This window comes from Symphalangus syndactylus, chromosome 6 (assembly GCF_028878055.3).
Source record: "Symphalangus syndactylus isolate Jambi chromosome 6, NHGRI_mSymSyn1-v2.1_pri, whole genome shotgun sequence".
Taxonomy (NCBI): domain Eukaryota; kingdom Metazoa; phylum Chordata; class Mammalia; order Primates; family Hylobatidae; genus Symphalangus; species Symphalangus syndactylus.
Genome location: NC_072428.2, coordinates 20,526,295 through 20,544,301, shown reverse-complemented (window position 1 = coordinate 20,544,301; position 18,007 = coordinate 20,526,295). Strand labels below are relative to the sequence as shown.

At 40.2% G+C, this 18,007-nt stretch overlaps 1 protein-coding gene across 1 annotated transcript in view; it reads left to right on the top strand.

The window, feature by feature from the left end:
* TRIM44 (tripartite motif containing 44) overlaps positions 1 to 12,221 on the top strand; it is a 143,110-nt gene extending 130,889 nt beyond the window's left edge. The window contains exon 5 of the mRNA XM_055281922.2: positions 7,500 to 12,221. Coding sequence (XP_055137897.1) covers positions 7,500 to 7,527 — 28 coding nt within the window. The 3' untranslated portion in view covers positions 7,528 to 12,221. The remainder of the gene's footprint in view (positions 1 to 7,499) is intronic.
* The last annotated feature ends 5,786 nt before the right edge of the window (positions 12,222 to 18,007 follow it).

The window sequence follows — 18,007 nt, the reverse complement described above, 5'->3', positions numbered from 1 at the left end:
ATTTGGCCCCACCCACATCCTGCTGATTGGTGTGCTTACAATCCTTTAGCTAGACACAGAGCGCTGATTGGTGTGTTTACAATCGTTTAGCTAGGCACAAAGCATTGATTGGTGCATTTACAATCCTTTAGCTAGACACAGAAAAGTTCTCCAAGTTCCCACTCGACCCAGGAAGTGCAGCTGGCTTCACCTCTCAGTACCGGGCATCAACCCACTATTTGGGCCCAGCCAGAAAAAGAGGTGAAAGAAAGGACTTGGAACATTTAGGCCATCCTTCAGATTGTGGTGACGGGATACAGAGGGGCACAAAGAGAGACAGCTGTGTGAATGAGAGCAAATTAATTAGCTCAGCAAGTCTATATGTTGGAAGCTTTCTTAGTTTTTGTCTGGTTTGGAGTTTTCCTAAATTTTGCTTAAAATGCAAGGCATCCTAATTTCCCAGATGATAAGGATACTTGGGTCCTAGAGTCACACAGCAGAACTAGGACTAGAACTCTGGTATTTTCATCATGTTTTTCTCGGTTAGCCCAAAATAGACCAAGGACATTTTACTTTATTTTGTAAAGTTCAAATCCCTTAAAGCACAGTAACCTCCTTATTTTCAGCTCAGGCTGTTGGGGCAGGTGAGTGTGGGACAGAGGGGACAAAGAAGGCAACTCTGCTCTGTCTAGTAAAGAAAGGTTCCTGGATCCGAGTGTTTAGTCCGTCTCCCCAGCAGTGCTGATCGCATATTTACTGCAACTAGGCAACCACTTCCTCAGATACTGAAAGTGTGAGACTTCCCAATTGGCTCCTTGTACAATGCCCAGGCAGTGTAATTTTTTGAGAATATTAAATCTATCTTTTTGAATTTCAGCTGACTCTAGCCTTCGTCCCTTTGTCAATACCTCTTAATTTCTCCATCCTCCTGAGTTAAATAATCCTTTTACAGCAATAATCAGTTAATAAATAACCAAGAACTCAGAAGACATGAGTGATGCCAAGTCACATTAAGTTGTACTATATGCTTAGGAAAAGAAACTATTAAACTTGCAAAGTCGGAATGCCTGCTACCTGATTTATTAACTTCCCCCTTTATGCCCCTAAAGCTCTGGGGACAGAAGCCAAAAAGCTGAGCTGCCTATGTATACAGCCTAACTAAAAAATTGTCAGACAGTGGAACACTGTAAAATGATTATGATAAAATATAATCATTTTATCAGCAAGTGTTTAGGGTCTGAATGTGGAGCTTATGGCATGCCTCTGACATTTCAGTTTCACAGGCACCACATCAGACAGTCCAACTCAGAGAAGGGATACAGCATTCTGCTGACTGGAATGCCTTAGTCTCATTCTGTCACCCCAACCCCTACCCACAACCAAGAAAGTGTTAAATTTCACACCATCCTCTTGGTCAGAATTTAGGAGCTCCCAGTTCCTTTAGCTAAACTTTTTTGTTTTACATCCCCTAAAAGAAATTTTAAAAGTATGTGCCTTTTTGCCCATTTTTAAATTAATTCCTGAAATCATAGTATCAAGTGTAAATAGTTGCTAAGGGTGTGATCGCTGACATGTTGTGTAGTTTATATGAGTTTTTATATATATTTTTGTCAAAACTTTGGCACTGTTAATTTAGCTTATTAAATTTACAAGCAAGGTGCACTATATAATCTAATTGGCAAAGCCAGTTCTGGTGGTCAAACCATCCAGCCAAATCAGACTTGCTTTCTGTCAGATTAAGTCCGATTTCATTTTTTTCAATACAAATAAACATTAGCACACACCTCATGATAACCATCTCACTTTTGAATTTGAAGTGTTAGATCGATAGATAGATAGATAAAACACACAGCCTTGCCAAGAGTTTCCTGCCTGAATGAAAAAAGAGATTGTCTCCTTTACTATTGCTTGCGGTTCTCTCATAGGACTCCTCTAAGGGAGACATTCTAAAATTGTTACATGCTAAGATTCAGAAGGGTGAGTGAGAGTAGCATTTCTGCAGAAGTGTAGGAGTATGGTGATCTGGAAAGTGGGAGTGGCTGAAACAAGAACCTTACAGAGCATAGGCATGTTTCTGAGAAGGTAAGTTTTAGGAAGCAGTATATATGGAAGTTAAGGATTTGGACATTAATTTTCTTAAAACAACCCAGGCCCAAATACTTCCTGGAAAGTAATTACATACCACAAGGGTATCCATACCCCAGTTTTAAGGCCACCACTTTTAGATACAGCAGTACTCTCAAACTAGATCAGTGACTGAGCTAAGGCCAGTTAACTAACCTTCACTCCGTATTTGTTCTCTCCAGTGTTTGGCAGGCATGACTTTTCTCAAGACCTGCCACCTAGAAGGGTCAAAGTGATACTCACTCAGCTTTTCTAGTTAGTACCTATTTTTCATTAGGTCTGGGTTGTCATTTAAAAAACTCTCCAAGTGAGCAAAGCAGTATACTGTTGCTCTCCAGATATTTAAAGGGTATTTGGGGATAGGAACACACTTGTTCTGGAATGTAATGTTTCAGCTGCCAGAACTAGGAACATTTGAGGGAAAGGCAGCAGGAGGCAGGTTTTTATTCAGGATAAGAAGGAAGGTGGGTTGAGGAAGAAGGGTAACATTTTTTATTGCATAAAATACAAAACATTTGTATTGCATAAAATACATAAAACTTTCACAGTAACCCTGGAAGATAGCATTTCAATGAGGAAACTGAGATTCAGAGAGGTTAGTGACTTACTTAAGATCCCACAGTTTATTAGTTCATAACAGGGATTTGAACCTAGTTCAGTCTGGTGACATCAAAGTAATTATGTAATGCTGCCTCTCTCATTGGTAAGTACCTGCTATAGAATGTGCTGTCTGCCTAACACCCTTAGTTTATTAAAAAAAAAAAAAAAAAGAAAGAAGAGAAAAGAAACAGCCATTAACCTCTGAGTTACAACTCCAGTTGTAAGTCTAAGTATGACTGGTAGGTGTTTCAGAGGAGCGTGATAAGTGGCTGAGGTAGAAGGCTGTATTACTTCCCTTGCAGAAAGTGAAGACTTTTATAGACTAAGATAAAAATCTCATGAACAGTCAGGCATGGTGGCTCATGCCTGTAATCCCAGCACTTTGGGAGACTGGGGCAGGTGGATCACAAGGTCAGGAGTTCAAGGCCAATGTGGTGAAACTCCATCTCTACTAAAAATACAAAAATTAGCTGGGCATGGTGGCATGCGCCTGTAATCCCAGCTACTCAGGAGGCTGAGGCAGGAGAATCACTTGAACCCGGGAGGCGGAGATTACAGTGAGCGAAGATCGCACCGATGCACTCCAGCCTGGGTGACAGAGCAAGATTCCATCTCAAAAATAAATAAATAAATAAAATGAGATAATCTCATGAACATAGATGAGCTTATATACAAAGTTTATATACAAAGTGAAGCAAGAACATTCAAGAGAGGAGATGATGCCTCACACTAATTATATTGTTGAACCCTCCAGGAGAGACGACATACAAGCTGAGCAAAGCTCTGTGTTACAGATTCAGTTATGATCCCTTTTCTTTTTCATTATTGTGAGAAGTGGGTTATTACAAAAATAAGATGCTTTCTTTGAAGATGCTGTTCTGGGAAGAAAAAAAAAAAGGTTCTCCCTCCCTCCCCTGAGCCTGTATCTCACCTACTAGGCTTTAAAGTCCTAGAGGGCAACTCCTGTGTTCCTCTTATTCATTATTGTGCCTAGCATCATGACTTACACATGGTTGACAGTCAACAAATATTTAGCAAATGAAGTAATCAATAAATGATATGCCAGTATCCTAAGATCTCATGTTTTAAACTGTGAGATAAATTTCAGGCCCAAGAACATGTCTCTTTTAGGTTAACGAGAAAAGATTTTATCAGTTCAGACTTCAGACCTTTTCCCCAAGCCACTCTCCAAGTATTATAGTAAAGAACCTGGCAACCGAAAAGAATTTATTTATAATTTGGTAAGAGTTGTTGACTTCTTTGAAAATATGATGAAAAGTATGTCTTCCCTCAGACAAAGGAACACACAGATAAAATTCTGTATACAATTTCATTAGGTCCATGAACGTTTAAACTATGTGTCTCACATTAAGAATGCTAAAAAGCGAACTGTAGCTTAGGGCAGAGTCACCATGCTGCCCTCATATTTGAAATAAAACTGACTGACAAGAGAACAATGAGAGCTTGCTTTGGATATAATACCAAGGGGGAGAATATGGTGCCAGTTCCAGCTCTGCCTTAATTCTGGTGAGAAGCTTTCATAAAAGACCCTTTGTTCCCTTTGGGACAGATGCCATTAAATACTGCTCCTTAATGACAGCCCACTGTCCAGCTTTTCCGGCATGCACCCTTCATCCCATGATTGTATAACCAGCAGGAAAGGGGAGTGGAAACAGGGCAGAGTTTGGAATGGTGAAGATTACTGAGTTGGTTCTTTTGGCTCCTATCATACACTTAACTTGCAGGACCTGTTTCTTGAAATGTTTCTGCCGTTAGTGGAAGTTCTAGAAATTTGCTGCCTAGGATATTTTCCCTTAAAGTCTTTCCCAAATGGATGCAAAAGAGCACAGGTTTTATATAGACATAGATAATCCCTTGTGAGATGAAAAATTTCTAGGTAATAGCTGGGAGCTGATGTTCTACAGGCCTTTTCCTTCTCCACCAGCTTGACCACTTCAGACTATCCAACTGAAACTAAACCTTGAGTTTTAAGGACACAGATCTTACTATGTGACCCTAGGATTTTACATCTTTCAGAGCTTCACTTTTTTCTTCTGGAAAACGGGGGATAATAATAGCCTCTACATAATAGGAAGAATGGGTGAGTAACACGTAATTCAGTGCCCCGGTCCACAGTAAGCACTTGATCAAGTTGGCTCTTGTTACTATTTTAAGGACAGTGACCTATAGAAGTGGATGGGGAGAAACTAGGCAAGTTTGCTACTTTTGCCTTTCTGAGTGTGCTCATTCCTACATTTTCAGGCTCTGCCTTCTCCTTGCCCCAGTCCCTGTACCAACAGTGTTCTCTCCCAGGTCCAAGCCAGAGGGGCTGTAACTCTGAGCAGCTGAGGTACTAGCCATGCCTATGCGGCTTGACAACTATTTGACCACTGAAACATCACTAACATCTGGAATAACCTGGCCAGGGCAGTAATGACTGACCAGTCACTTCACCTGTGTCCATCCCTCCCTCCCTTTCTTCCTGTTGTTTGTATTTCACTTCCATTTTAAAAACATTTATTGAGCACCTCCACGTGCCCAGCCCAGTGCTAGTGCTAGATATACATAGTTAATAAATAGTATTGCTATTCTTATATGCTCTAGTCATGGGTAGAGGGAAGAGTAAATCGTAAACAAATAAATTATGTAATGTGATAAGGCCTATGAGAGACATAAGATAGAGAATCACCAGGGAGTCCTACTTAGTAGAGTACCTTCTCTGACCAGGTGGTGTATGTCCCTATGGCATGAGTTGAAATCTTGGATTTTTTCCAAGTGCAGAGTGCCATTGAGAGTGCAGATGACTTTCTTCACAGAATTGGAAAAAAACTACTTTAAAGTTCATATGGAACCAAAAAAGAGCCCGCATTGCCAAGTCAATCCTAAGCCAAAAGAACAAAGCTGGAGGCATCATGCTACCTGACTTCAAACTATACTACAAGGCTACAGTAACCAAAACAGCATGGTGCTGGTACCACAACAGAGACATAGATCAATGGAACAGAACAGAGCCCTCAGAAATAATGCCGCATATCTACAACTATCTGATCTTTGACAAACCTGACAGAAACAAGAAATGGGGAAAGGATTCCCTATTTAAGAAATGGTGCTGAGAAAACGGGCTAGCCATATGTAGAAAGCTGAAACTGGATCCCTTCCTTACACCTTATACAAAAATTAATTCAAGATGGATTAAATACTTAAATGTTAGACCTAAAACCATTAAAACCCTAGAAGAAAACCTAGGCAATACCATTCAGGACATAGGCATGGGCAAGGACTTCATGTCTAAAACACAAAAAGCAATGGCAACAAAAGCCAAAATTGACAAATGGGATCTAATTAAACTAAAGAGCTTCTGCACAGCAAAAGAAATTACCATCAGAGTGAACAGGCAACCTACAGAATGGGAGAAAATTTTTGCAACCTACTCATCTGACAAAGGGCTAATATCCAGAATCTACAATGAACTCAAACAAATTTACAAGAAAAAAAACAACCCCATCAAAAAGTGGGCGAAGGACATGAACAGACACTTCTCAAAAGAAGACATTTATGCAGCCAAAAAACACATGAAAAAATGCTCATCATCACTGGCCATCAGAGAAATGCAAATCAAAACCACAGTGAGATACCATCTTACACCAGTTAGAATGGCCATCATTAAAAAGTCAGGAAACAACAGGTGCTGGAGAGGATGTGGAGAAATAGGAACACTTTTACACTGTTGGTGGGACTGTAAACTAGTTCAACCATTGTGGAAGTCAGTGTGGCGATTCCTCAGGGATCTAGAACTAGAAATACCATTTGACCCAGCCATCCCATTACTGGGTATATACCCAAAGGACTATAAATCATGCTGCTATAAAGACACATGCACACATATGTTTATTGCGGCACTATTCACAATAGCAAAGAGTTGGAACCAACCCACATGTCCAACAACGATAGACTGGATTAAGAAAATGTGACACATATACACCATGGAATACTATGCAGCCATAAAAAATGATGAGTTCATGTCCTTTGTAGGGACATGGATGAAACTGGAAAACATCATTCTCAGTAAACTATCACAAGGACAAAAAACCAAACACCGCATGTTCTCACTCATAGGTGGGAATTGAACAATGAGAACTCATGGACACAGGAAGGGGAACATCACACTCCGGGGACTGTTGTGGGGTGGGGGGAGGGGGGAGGGACAGCATTAGGAGATATACCTAATGCTAAATGACGAGTTAATGAGTGCAGCAAAACAACATGGCACATGGATACATATGTAACAAACCTGCACATTGTGCACATGTACCCTAAATCCTAAAGTATAATAATAAAAAAAATAATAAAAAAGAGAGTGCAGATGATAGTAGCTTCTCCTTGTTTTTTCTCTCCTAACAACAGATGGCTTAAGGCTTAGAGGAAATCATACACCTGATTTTTACCAGCAATTTATTTCGTCAGTTAAGTTTAAAAGAATTATGACTCTCACCTGCTCCTTTAAATAGCTGCTCACTTACTGTATACCAGATACTGTGCATTTTATATGTATTCTCTTATTTAATCCTCTAGTAACTCAAGAAAGTAAGTTTTATCATCATTCCCCCTTTGGCCAGATAAAGAAATCAGAATTTAGAGAAACGAAGTAACTTGCCTTTGGCCATAGTGCTCAATCATGGTAGTTAAGACTTAAATCCATGTATGTCTGACATAAAGTCTGTGCTATCAACCAGTAGACTAGGCTGCCTCCCTTCTTGTGATATCTTAACTCACCTGGTTCTCCTTTTCCTTTGTAGTGGTGCCAGTGAAGAAGAGGACACATGAAGGCTTGCTACCCCCAGTGGAAAATCATCCCCTTCCCTTGTGTGTATGTGACAGCGTGTATGTAACGGCTTCTGATTTCTGTGAAAGCTGCTCAGCAACAAATGTACTTCCACCAGATGTGTCCCCAGATCCACAGCAGGCACATCTCCCTCCAAGGGATGACCAGTTTTATGCTTACTAACTGTGTGCTTCTCATCCTCTGGTTGTGGTAGGTCAAGGAAAAGAGCCCCTTTGATCCACCAGGAGCAATTAAGAAGGGTCCTTCAGGTAATCCCTCAATGGCTGCTTTGAACTTACTCAGGAAAGCCAGCCCCCATAGTATTGTATTTCAGCCCACATAATATTGTATTACCAAACAGTATCGCTTTGTTAGGAAGGATCTGGAATAATCTTGAAGGGAAGTCAGAGTTTCCTCCCTGCCTATTAACAAAAACCCAATTTTGTTCATATTGAAGCATGAAATAAATGAGAGCAAGGTAGGGCCAAATTGACTCATGTGGACAGTCACTAAAAGTCCAGTTCTACATTTGTGAAAATGTGGTGCCACGAATTAAGATGGATGACTGGAAAAAGGTGTTAGAGAAAGAGTTAAAGATTAGGAAAAGATATTTTTAGTATATGAAGTTATCCAGGACTTGAGATTCATAATTCAGTGCTGTGGAAATGAAAAAAGTAAGTGATTGAAGAGGTGGAACGGAAATGACCTTAGGGGGAAAAAAAAGGACCAAAGAAATCTGATTAAAAGTTGAAATCAGTATTTCTGAATTCAAATTGCTTGAATTTCCAAAATATTCAGTAAAGGATCTAATAGAACCAGAATTATTTGGGTGAATTCTGCAGGTTTTATGGGCTTGTCACAACGTGAAGGGCTGAAATGTATATTACCAAATGGGAATTTCCATTGTAGGTTTTGGCTAATCCCACCCCCATTTTAGCCTAATTTGGCTTAAATGCAGTATGGGGAGAATTGTTCCCACTCCATGTGTTCTGAATTCAGCTCATCTCCCAGCATATAGATATATCCTCCTTTAACTCTGACCAGAACCCTTCTTCCTGTGGCACTCCCCATCCATAGACCTTCAGATCATCTCCCACACCCTGGATCTCACTCTCCTCTTAGTAACAGAGACACACCTGAGGTTGGACTTCCTTGCTTTTCTCTACTCCCAAATCACAATTTCTTACAACCAAGCTTTGTGCTCCCGAGTAAGCAGGGATGTACTAGGGGAATGTAAAACTGCAAACTTAAAAACCTGCATCTTCTTGAAGCATCAGTTTTACTTACCAAATGGTTTAGAGTCACGAGATGACCTATTTTTATATAAAAGTTATATTATAGAATAAAATGTTCATACACATAGACTGTTAAGAAAAATAGGAATCTTGCAAGGTAATTCTTATTTGCAAGTGGGTTATGTGTTCACTCTCTGCTACCTTTATGGTATTTTGGTGTTCACTTATGAAGCATACAACTAGAACCATATCCAAGCAGACTCTGGGTTGCTGTTAACCCAGGGCCTAGACTTCTAGTGCCTCTGAGGCAGAACCAAAGGAGCCTGCACTGGGGGAAATCCCTTTTCCTGCCTGCCTGTCTGCCTGTGACCTGTGTACCTATTACAGGCTTTAGGGCCAGCTGATTGTTATGCTTGCAGGATGGTTTTAAAACAGAAACAATACTTGTTTACTGTAGGAGTCCTATTTATATTATTTTTCAGTCCTGTGAATGCTGTGAAATGATTTATTCCCTTGAGGCCAGGAAGCGCCCAGGCATATATGCTTCTAGGTTAGGATTGCCCTCACTCACTAAAGATGCCAGGATATTGGGGCTGAGAGGAGTTTGAGATGTTAAAAAAAAAAAAAAAAAAAAAAAAAAAGGTGTTTTTCTCTCAAACTGATGGCCAAGAAATGACTAGGACAATTTTGGTGCTTTATCTATCTCTGCAAAGACTGGAGAATTTGGCTTACCATTAATTACAATCTCCAATCATATCCAACCAAACTACCCTAAAAGAAGGACCAGTGGCCACTCTCGAAAAAATTTAAGTATCAGAAGATTAAAAAGATTTTAGGATTTGGAAGCTTGTATTGTCTTTCCCCAATAATCATTGTTTGATCTCCAAATAGTAGCCTTATATTAGCAGTGGACAGCTCATTGGTTCTCCATATCTGATCATATGTTATTACTTTGAATCAGTATTTGGGAAATTCAAGCATTTATGCAGTGGGTATAAATGGAAATATAAAAATATGTGCCAACCTTCTCAGTAACTTACCATATCTCTGTGATCCTCAAGGAAAGCACTTTTGCTTTTACTTAGAAAGCGTTTCAGATTTGCTTTATAGACTCCTGCTGTCTTCAGCACCCGATAAAACTTTAACCAGGGAAGCATTAAACACAATGCAGCAGCTTTTGCCCAGGCTCCTAAGTTCCTGCCGGCAGCATTTATCAATGTAAGAACTAGGATACTTCCTGCAGTGGCACTACCTTCCCCTAGAGCTGGAGCATGCTGCTTGGCCTTAAGCCCCAGCATGATGAGGCTTCCCTCCTGCCAGGTCAGTAAAAGTTAAGAGAGCTCAGAATTGTGTCTTGCCTGGCTGCAGGTTCCAGGGTTTGCTGAAACCCCTAAAGAGAAGTCACCAAGGGAGGCAGGTAATGAATGTTTCCAGAATCAGTCGGATACTCATAGCAATTTCTGGCTACCTTTCAAATGTTGAATTTCTGGATGCTGAGAGGGACTTTGATTTGATATCATTAAATCCAGGACAGTCCCAAGAAGTGCTTGGAGTCTCGGCTCTGACAGCCCAAGAAGGGAAATAACTTGTATTAAGGAACAACTATGAGCCAGGCCCTGAACTGTCTCTTAGATAATAAAACAGTTGGGGAGTGGAAGAGTCATTTGCTTCAAGTTGTACAGCTAGGAAATACTCAAGCCAAATCTTGAACCCAGCTCCCCCTAATTCTGTGGACAGGCACTTTGTACCACACACCATGGTCCACCTAAAAACAGAAGGATAAAAAGACTTCAGGTTTTCCCACTGTGTGCTGACCATCCCAGTTTATGAATCTTTTTAAAATGACATTTCACAGTTATAGTTAGGGCTCAGAAATGGCTTGAGGTAGCCTTATTTCTCCCCTTTAGCAGATGCTTTAAGTACACATTGCTGACTTGAGCCCACCCCCAGGAGTTGGGAGAACATTTCCTTTTTCATGCCATCTTCCATAAATAAGGTGTTTCTTGGCCTCAAAGGTATAGAATTTTGCAGCAGTAGTAAAAGTGAAGGGTGTTCTGCTCTCTACTCAACTTTATTTGAAAATGTCTGCAGCTTCACTGCTGTAGAAAAGGAAATCTTCATATTTTAGTAAACTTAGCCGCCAGTGTGCTCTGTGAGGATGTGGCAATTCAAAGTCCAGTGAATCTGGACTCTCTTACTGATTCCTGGTTTGTGTGTGTGTGTCGGGGGAGTGTGTACCTATATATAAATGACAAGTGTGATATGTGTGTATATGTATATACATACATACATGTCTACACACACACACAATATTTGAGAACGAAGGAAAACTCAAAGCAGCCCCTTCATTATCTTGCGTACTACTTCAAAGATTTCCGTCAGCCCTAATTACAAGTGTCGCCATATAGTTGGGGCTTAGGTACTTGCTTACAAGAAGAGCAATTCCCTAGCAAAGGTCATTAGCTCCTAAGGCACTGAGTCAAAGTGACAGCCCTGAAGGAAATTGCACTCCAGCCCTCGTCCAGGATGTCTAATAAGATGAGAAACTTGGATGCCCAGCCATTTTGGTGACCTGAGAGTCTAACTACTCCAGTTAGACCTGAGGGCACAAATGCAGAATTCATGACCTTGTAGTAGTGGCAGGGTCTAGGAAGTCCTCTCTCCCCAAGTAGAAAATATTCTCTTGCCATTCCTGACATTCCACATTCATATAATGGCTGTGCAATACATGCTTCCCAATAAGAAAATGAACTGCATGTTTACTGTGTGCTGATCACATCAGATTTTTATGTTTAAAAAAATTTCATTATGGATTGAGTCCAGCCCAGCCCTAAGAGAAAAAGAAGGCCCATAGGGGAGACTTCAGTCTCATTATTATTGCCTTTATCCAGCAGTGCTTATGAAGCCCCCTACCCCATCCCATTCCAGAAACCATAAGACTCAGGCAGTTCTTGCTTCTGGAGGCCTGCCTGGTAAGATAAGATAGTATCATTTGGAACTGAGAACATACCAGAAACAGCAGAACAAGGGTCAGAGCAGAAAGATGAAAATAAGTGAAGACACTTATGGATACATTGGTGAAAAAAAGGCCACGGAGCCCATACTGGGCTTGATATGACTTTGAGGGGACAGCAGATTAATACTCAATGAGGTACCTGACCAGTCTTTCTACAGTGACAGGCCACACTGCATGAATGGGGAGAACCAATGAATCCATTGTCCTCTGCCTATTTTCCTGTGCACAGTCACATTCCCTCCTTAGGAATCTTCCCCTTCCACCCTTTACATTAAACAAGGGAACACTGAATCTTTCAAGGGAATTACACGTTTGAGTTAATGTTTCAGTATATCATTTTCATACTGTAAATTATTTTGTAAGAGAGATTTACTGCTATCCCAGGATGTTCGGACTTGGTGCCCCTGTGCATTTGGAAATCAATAAACTATTACTGGAAATGCCATTTGTCTCTCAGAGTTGTGCACAAAGGACCCTGCAAGGTGTAAATATTTATGACGATCTGCATACTTCATTGTGGTAATGCTGGAGATGATGGTCTTTTGGTTACTAGATGTGAGAGTCTAATTTACTCCTGACTTTTCCAGAGTGCCTTAGGAGAGAGCTCTGGGGAGTGGCAAAAGAACAGACTTAAGATCATTATTATTTAGTGATAAGTTTTCTCCTCAAAGTAAAATGATCCAGGCCTAGATTAAATTTTATGAGCAACTTAGATTATAACCCAAAGAATACTTGGTGCCAAATTATGTTTTTTTTTTTTTTTTTGGTTATATGCATTGCTTTACTTGTTTACAAGTCATTCTTTTTTTTTTTTTTTTAATTATTATACTTTAGGTTTTAGGGTACATGTGCACAATGTGCAGGTTTGTTACATATGCATCCATGTGCCATGTTGTTTTGCTGCACTCATTAACTCGTCATTTAGCATTAGGTATATCTCCTAATGCTGTCCCTCCCCCCTCCCCCAACCCCACAACAGTCCCCAGAGTGTGATGTTCCCCTTCCCGTGTCCATGAGTTCCCATTGTTCAATTCCCACCTATGAGTGAGAACATGCAGTGTTTGTTTGGTTTTTTGTCCTTGAGATAGTCTACTGAGAATGATGTTTTCCAGTTTCGTCCATGTCCCTACAAAGGACATGAACTCATCATTTTTTATGGCTGCATAGTATTCCATGGTGTATATGTGCCACATTTTCTTAATCCAGTCTATCGTCGTTGGACATGTGGGTTGGTTCCAACTCTTTGCTATTGTGAATAGTGCCGCAATAAACATAAATAACATTAAAGTTTTAGAATTTGGATGAACTAGAAGGAAGGTCAAATTGTAATTTTTGCCATATTTTCTAGAAAAAAAATGTCTTTTAGAGCAAATTAGTTAGGCCAACAAAATCTTTGTTTTGTGAAACTTTAGAAATACGTATTTGCATGTAATTGATGATGAAATAGAATGAGTTGTAAATGAAGCAATTCCAAGCTGGTTTGAAGGACCAGAGGTTGCACTGAAATCAGAAGTCATATACTCAGAGGCCTTCAGGAGCCAAATGTGAAGACTCAAGATGGTAGATATTGTGTGAATTAGAAAATACCAAGCCCTGCGTAAATGCATTAAAATTTAATGTTTAAAAATCCTAAAACCCACCAGCAGGTGTATCTGGAGGGACAGTTTGTGGACTGTCCTCTAAATTTTCTTTTAACACATTTATCTTCATCAGACCCTTTTAGTTAGCTAGGGACTGTGTGAGAACCTTGAGAAAATTATCCAAGAGAGGGAGATAAGTCACTCAAGGTCACCGAACAAGCCAGGCTGGTAAAGCCCAAGTCAGCAGACTCTCTGTCTCCGAGAGCAACCATTAGGCCCTACTTCCTCTTCCCCAGTTGCGGAGGACACTGCTGCCTGGTGGGGTGGCATTGCCTGCCCACTGTAGCACTTAGGAGTCTTCAGTGTTTTAACAAACCACAATGCGTTTGGAGGTTTTCTTCCCTGCTTCCTGGTGCCAGTATCTCAATACCACATCCATTGCCCCAGCCCTTTCTTGTTTTATCTTTCCCTCTGAAAGCTGCAACTCTCTATTTTATTTTATTACTCTTTGTTTGGTCCAACATGGCCCCATTTCCTTTATACTCATAAAAAGGTAGAATTTCAGCTTGTCTGGAATATTTCCTGGCCTTCACAAGGCACCAGAGTTAGAGACACCCAACAGAAAGTCTTAATAAGAGAAGATGTCATAGAAATAGAAACAAAATCAAAAGACTGCTTGAAATCGGTAACAGGCTGCACTAAGTGTCTGTGCTTGTTAACTATTGTAATCTCCAGGTTTAAATCATCATTTTTGTTAATAATAAGAGCTGTCACTGAGCTCTTTCTCTGGGCTAGGCACTTTGCTGTTGTTTTTCACATTATCATAATAATAACAGCACCAATACTATCATTCCCCACTTTGTTGCTCAGGAGTCAAATTTAGAGAATTAAGTACTGTGACCATGGTTACACCCTAATAAGTGGGAAGCCAGAATTTAAACCCAGGTCTAGCAGACTTCACAGCCTCTTTCCTTAATCTTTTCTCTCCTAGCTGTACTGATTCCACCTTGTATTGGTGAATAACAACACTGATTCCCCTAAAACTACCCCCACACATGTACAGTATGGCCTTGGGGCAAAGGAGTTTGCCTTTTGCAAAGAAGGTCTTGCTTTGTATAGCCTGTAAAATGCAATGTACAGTGAGGGAAAGAAAGTCTAAGGGTAGCAGTCAAATCTTCTTCTGGCCTGAAACTGTACTTTTGGAAGAGATGACTGTTAGACTTGCTTTATCTTCCTTATTCCAAGGCCATAAATAAGGAAATCAACAAGAGAGGCAAAACCATGTCTTCTTTTGCCATAGCCTTAGAATCCTGAAAGTCAGCCAGCTCTGACACTGAGTCTGTGAATTAATTAAACATGTTGAAGGCTCTCCAACAGCTTGACATCAGGCCAGCTTCATATTCTTGGAAAGGGACAACAGCAAAAGGAGCTTATCTGTTTTAAAGTTCACTTACTGAGTTCAGCTGTCATGGCCACAGCATACCATGTGCCTTATAAAAATGGCCCACAACCTTCACAATATTTTAGGATTCATAGCAACTCATTTACCTAGGGCTTAGCCATCTGATAGCTTCACCTATCCCTATTTCCTGAACACAAAATCTAAACTAGTGGTTTGACAATGAGTAACTGAGACAGAACTAGAAAAATCTAGAGCCTCTGCTGAACCCATCAAAAGTGACTGAGAATTAAGAAGTAAGCAAACAAGGCTTCCAACCAATTTAAATAAATACCACAAAGCAAATGCATAAGACAAAGGCCACACATCTAGCCATCAGGCACCTCCCCAGAACCTATTTGCTCTTCCTTCACACATATTTCTAAATGTAAAGGAGAGAAACAGACTTTTAGAGGAAATAAGAAGGAAAAAGGAAGACAGCAATAGAGAAAATGGAAATTTTGAGTAGACTGCAAAGCTCCAAAAGCCCTGATATATGGGTTATTTAGTGTCAAAAAGTCTATACACATCTCAATCTTTAAGAGCCTCACTGTATCATAGGACAATATTCTATTTAAAATGATGACCCTGTGCACCATACATAAAACAACTATACTTAGAAGGCAAAAATGTGTATATCAAACATTTTAGAAATATTTACATCCCAATGGTTAAAAAAAAAAAAAACTTTTAGGAATTAAAAGCAATAAACCTTTGACCATCCAGAATATTTAGCTAAATCAAACAGTGTATATCCCCCTAGCTGACTTTTATTGTTTCATGAGCCTCTGGTGTCCAGAGAGTTTTTTTCACAGCTTTGTAAGTGACTTTCATGCTACAGTGCTTTGCATATAATGGCATGAACAATGGAAGTGCCAACTTTCCAATGTGATGAATAAAACTAATAACTAGAATACAGATCAAATTCTGTTACAACAAATACTGCTACCATAAAAATCACTTAAGCATCCCTGTTATTTCTAAGCCCCTGTCGATTGCCCATTTATTTTAGGCAATAGTCATTCAACAAAATTGGAGCATAATAAAAAGAAACTGGACCCTCAGCACGAGTTGAGTGTAACACAATTTAACCTGTAATAACAGATTCTCACTTGTATTTCTCCAGCTCTTTGCTATAAGAAGAATAAATGTTACGTAGATATAATACCAGCGTGAAAAGCTTGTGGTTGGTGGTTTCTAGGAGAAGAAATAATTCAGAAGCAAAAGACACATGAAGTTATATGGCAATTCCTCACTAGGGAATTTGGTCTCCAGGGCCACTTTTGACCTTAATCCATGTTGGAGCCATCAATCAAAGAATTGCTTGCATCTAATAATGGTGTAATGCCTATACTAAGCCCTGGAACGAAGATAGGATTCATTTCTCGTGGATTATTGAGCACTCTGGGGTAACCTGGCCCTGATCTGATGACGCCAAGATTTAAAAACCCAGACGCATGTGACTGGAACTATCTTTTCCCCCATGATGCACTGCTTTCAACACTGTATGACTGTAAAAACATATGCTATATTGATTATATATAGAGACGGTCTAAATCAGCTGCGTCCCATTTGGTACCCAGGCAAGGATTTTTCCATACCTATCTTTTTGCTGGTGGTAATGATGAGTTTTGTCACTTGCTATAACCTTCTCTGTCTGTCTGTCTTTTTTTCTTTTATGTAAATACTTTTGTGACTTCATTGTAACCAGCATTTTGTAATACTCAACAGCAGAGGGGATTAAATCGTGATTCACTTCTGAACAGTACAATCAGCAGTAGGAAAACGAGGAGGGAGGGAGAGGGAAATTGTCCACCATTTCCCAATGATAGTGCCTGGCTTGGACCCAAGATTCACATCATACTTGAAGTTCATAAATTCTGGGCACTGCTCAGCTTGAGGAGGCAGGCATTGCTCCTTCATATTTCAGGGTGAGACAAATGCTCTGTTGAAGCCATGCCACTACAGGATACGTTCACCTCTGCTTGCTTTCCTCCCTAAGCCAGAGTGTAGTTAAACTTGTATATGTCCCAGGCCAGGAGATCAAATTAAGAAGAGGTTAGCTACTTTCCCTGGCTCTTAAAAACATTGAGTCCAAGTATGGTTCTTCGGCTTGAGGGTGGCCATTTGCTGCCTCATTATTTTTATTAGGACATCTAGAGATTAGAGGTGTTAATTTGAAGTAACTTTTCTGTATTTGGTTTCTCTCCACACATTATGAGACCTTTTAGACCCAGTTGGATGGCTATATCCTAGTATGAAATTCAACTTCTAAGTAGGAGAAAATATGATAGAGGAACAAGATTGCTCTTTGACTTGGTGGTAGTGGCAATAGGGAGTGTCAGTAGGGTAGTTTCAGGTGGGGAGGATGGCAAACCACTGATAACAATAAAAATGAGTATTTATCAACATTGAAGCCAATTTCCCATTTGATAACAAGTAGGTTCTGATCTATTTTCCCCAAATTAATATTTTCCCTGGAAGATTCTGACCTGTCTGATCAAATAAAGGCATTCCTCTGAGAGTATACCTAGCCCACTTGTGGCCAAATTATACTTGACTGTTATGTACTCAAAACAAGCTTGCCTGTTAATCTCTTTCTCTTACCTCTATTATGAGGACAAGACGTGGAAGAATTAGGTCACCGGGGGATCCACCATTGCATATGTTTAAGTGGTATAAAGAAGGCAGGATCCCTAGAATGGTCTGTCTTTTGCCATTTCTGGGACAATGAGAAAATTCATCTGGAGTGTTTATGCCCCTCTGAATAACCAAGTCATGGGCTTGTTTGCTTTCAGTCACTGCCTTCAGAAAAAGACAATTTCACAATGACTTACTTCTAATAATCACTGAAACAGCCTCATGAGGACATGCAAAACTGCTGTCTATCTTCAGGCCTGGCCCATTGTCAAATGGCAGACTTGCAGAGCAAATAAGAGACCTGGCCTAGTTCACAAGGCAGTCAGAAGTGATCCAAAGTTCAGGCTCCCCCTCCCTTTTATCCCTCCACCCTGCCTCCACTCCTCCGCCTCCTATTCTTCCGGCCTTTCCATCTGGAAACCATGAGCCTCATGGATTCCAGGCACAAATTCTCAGATTTCAGATGTTTGGGAAATTTCTCAGCTTGGGTCATTCTTCAAGAGTAAGAAATTGAATTTGGGAGAAAAAAAACAGCTGAGACCCTTCCACAGAAGAGAAAATAAATAAGGTATG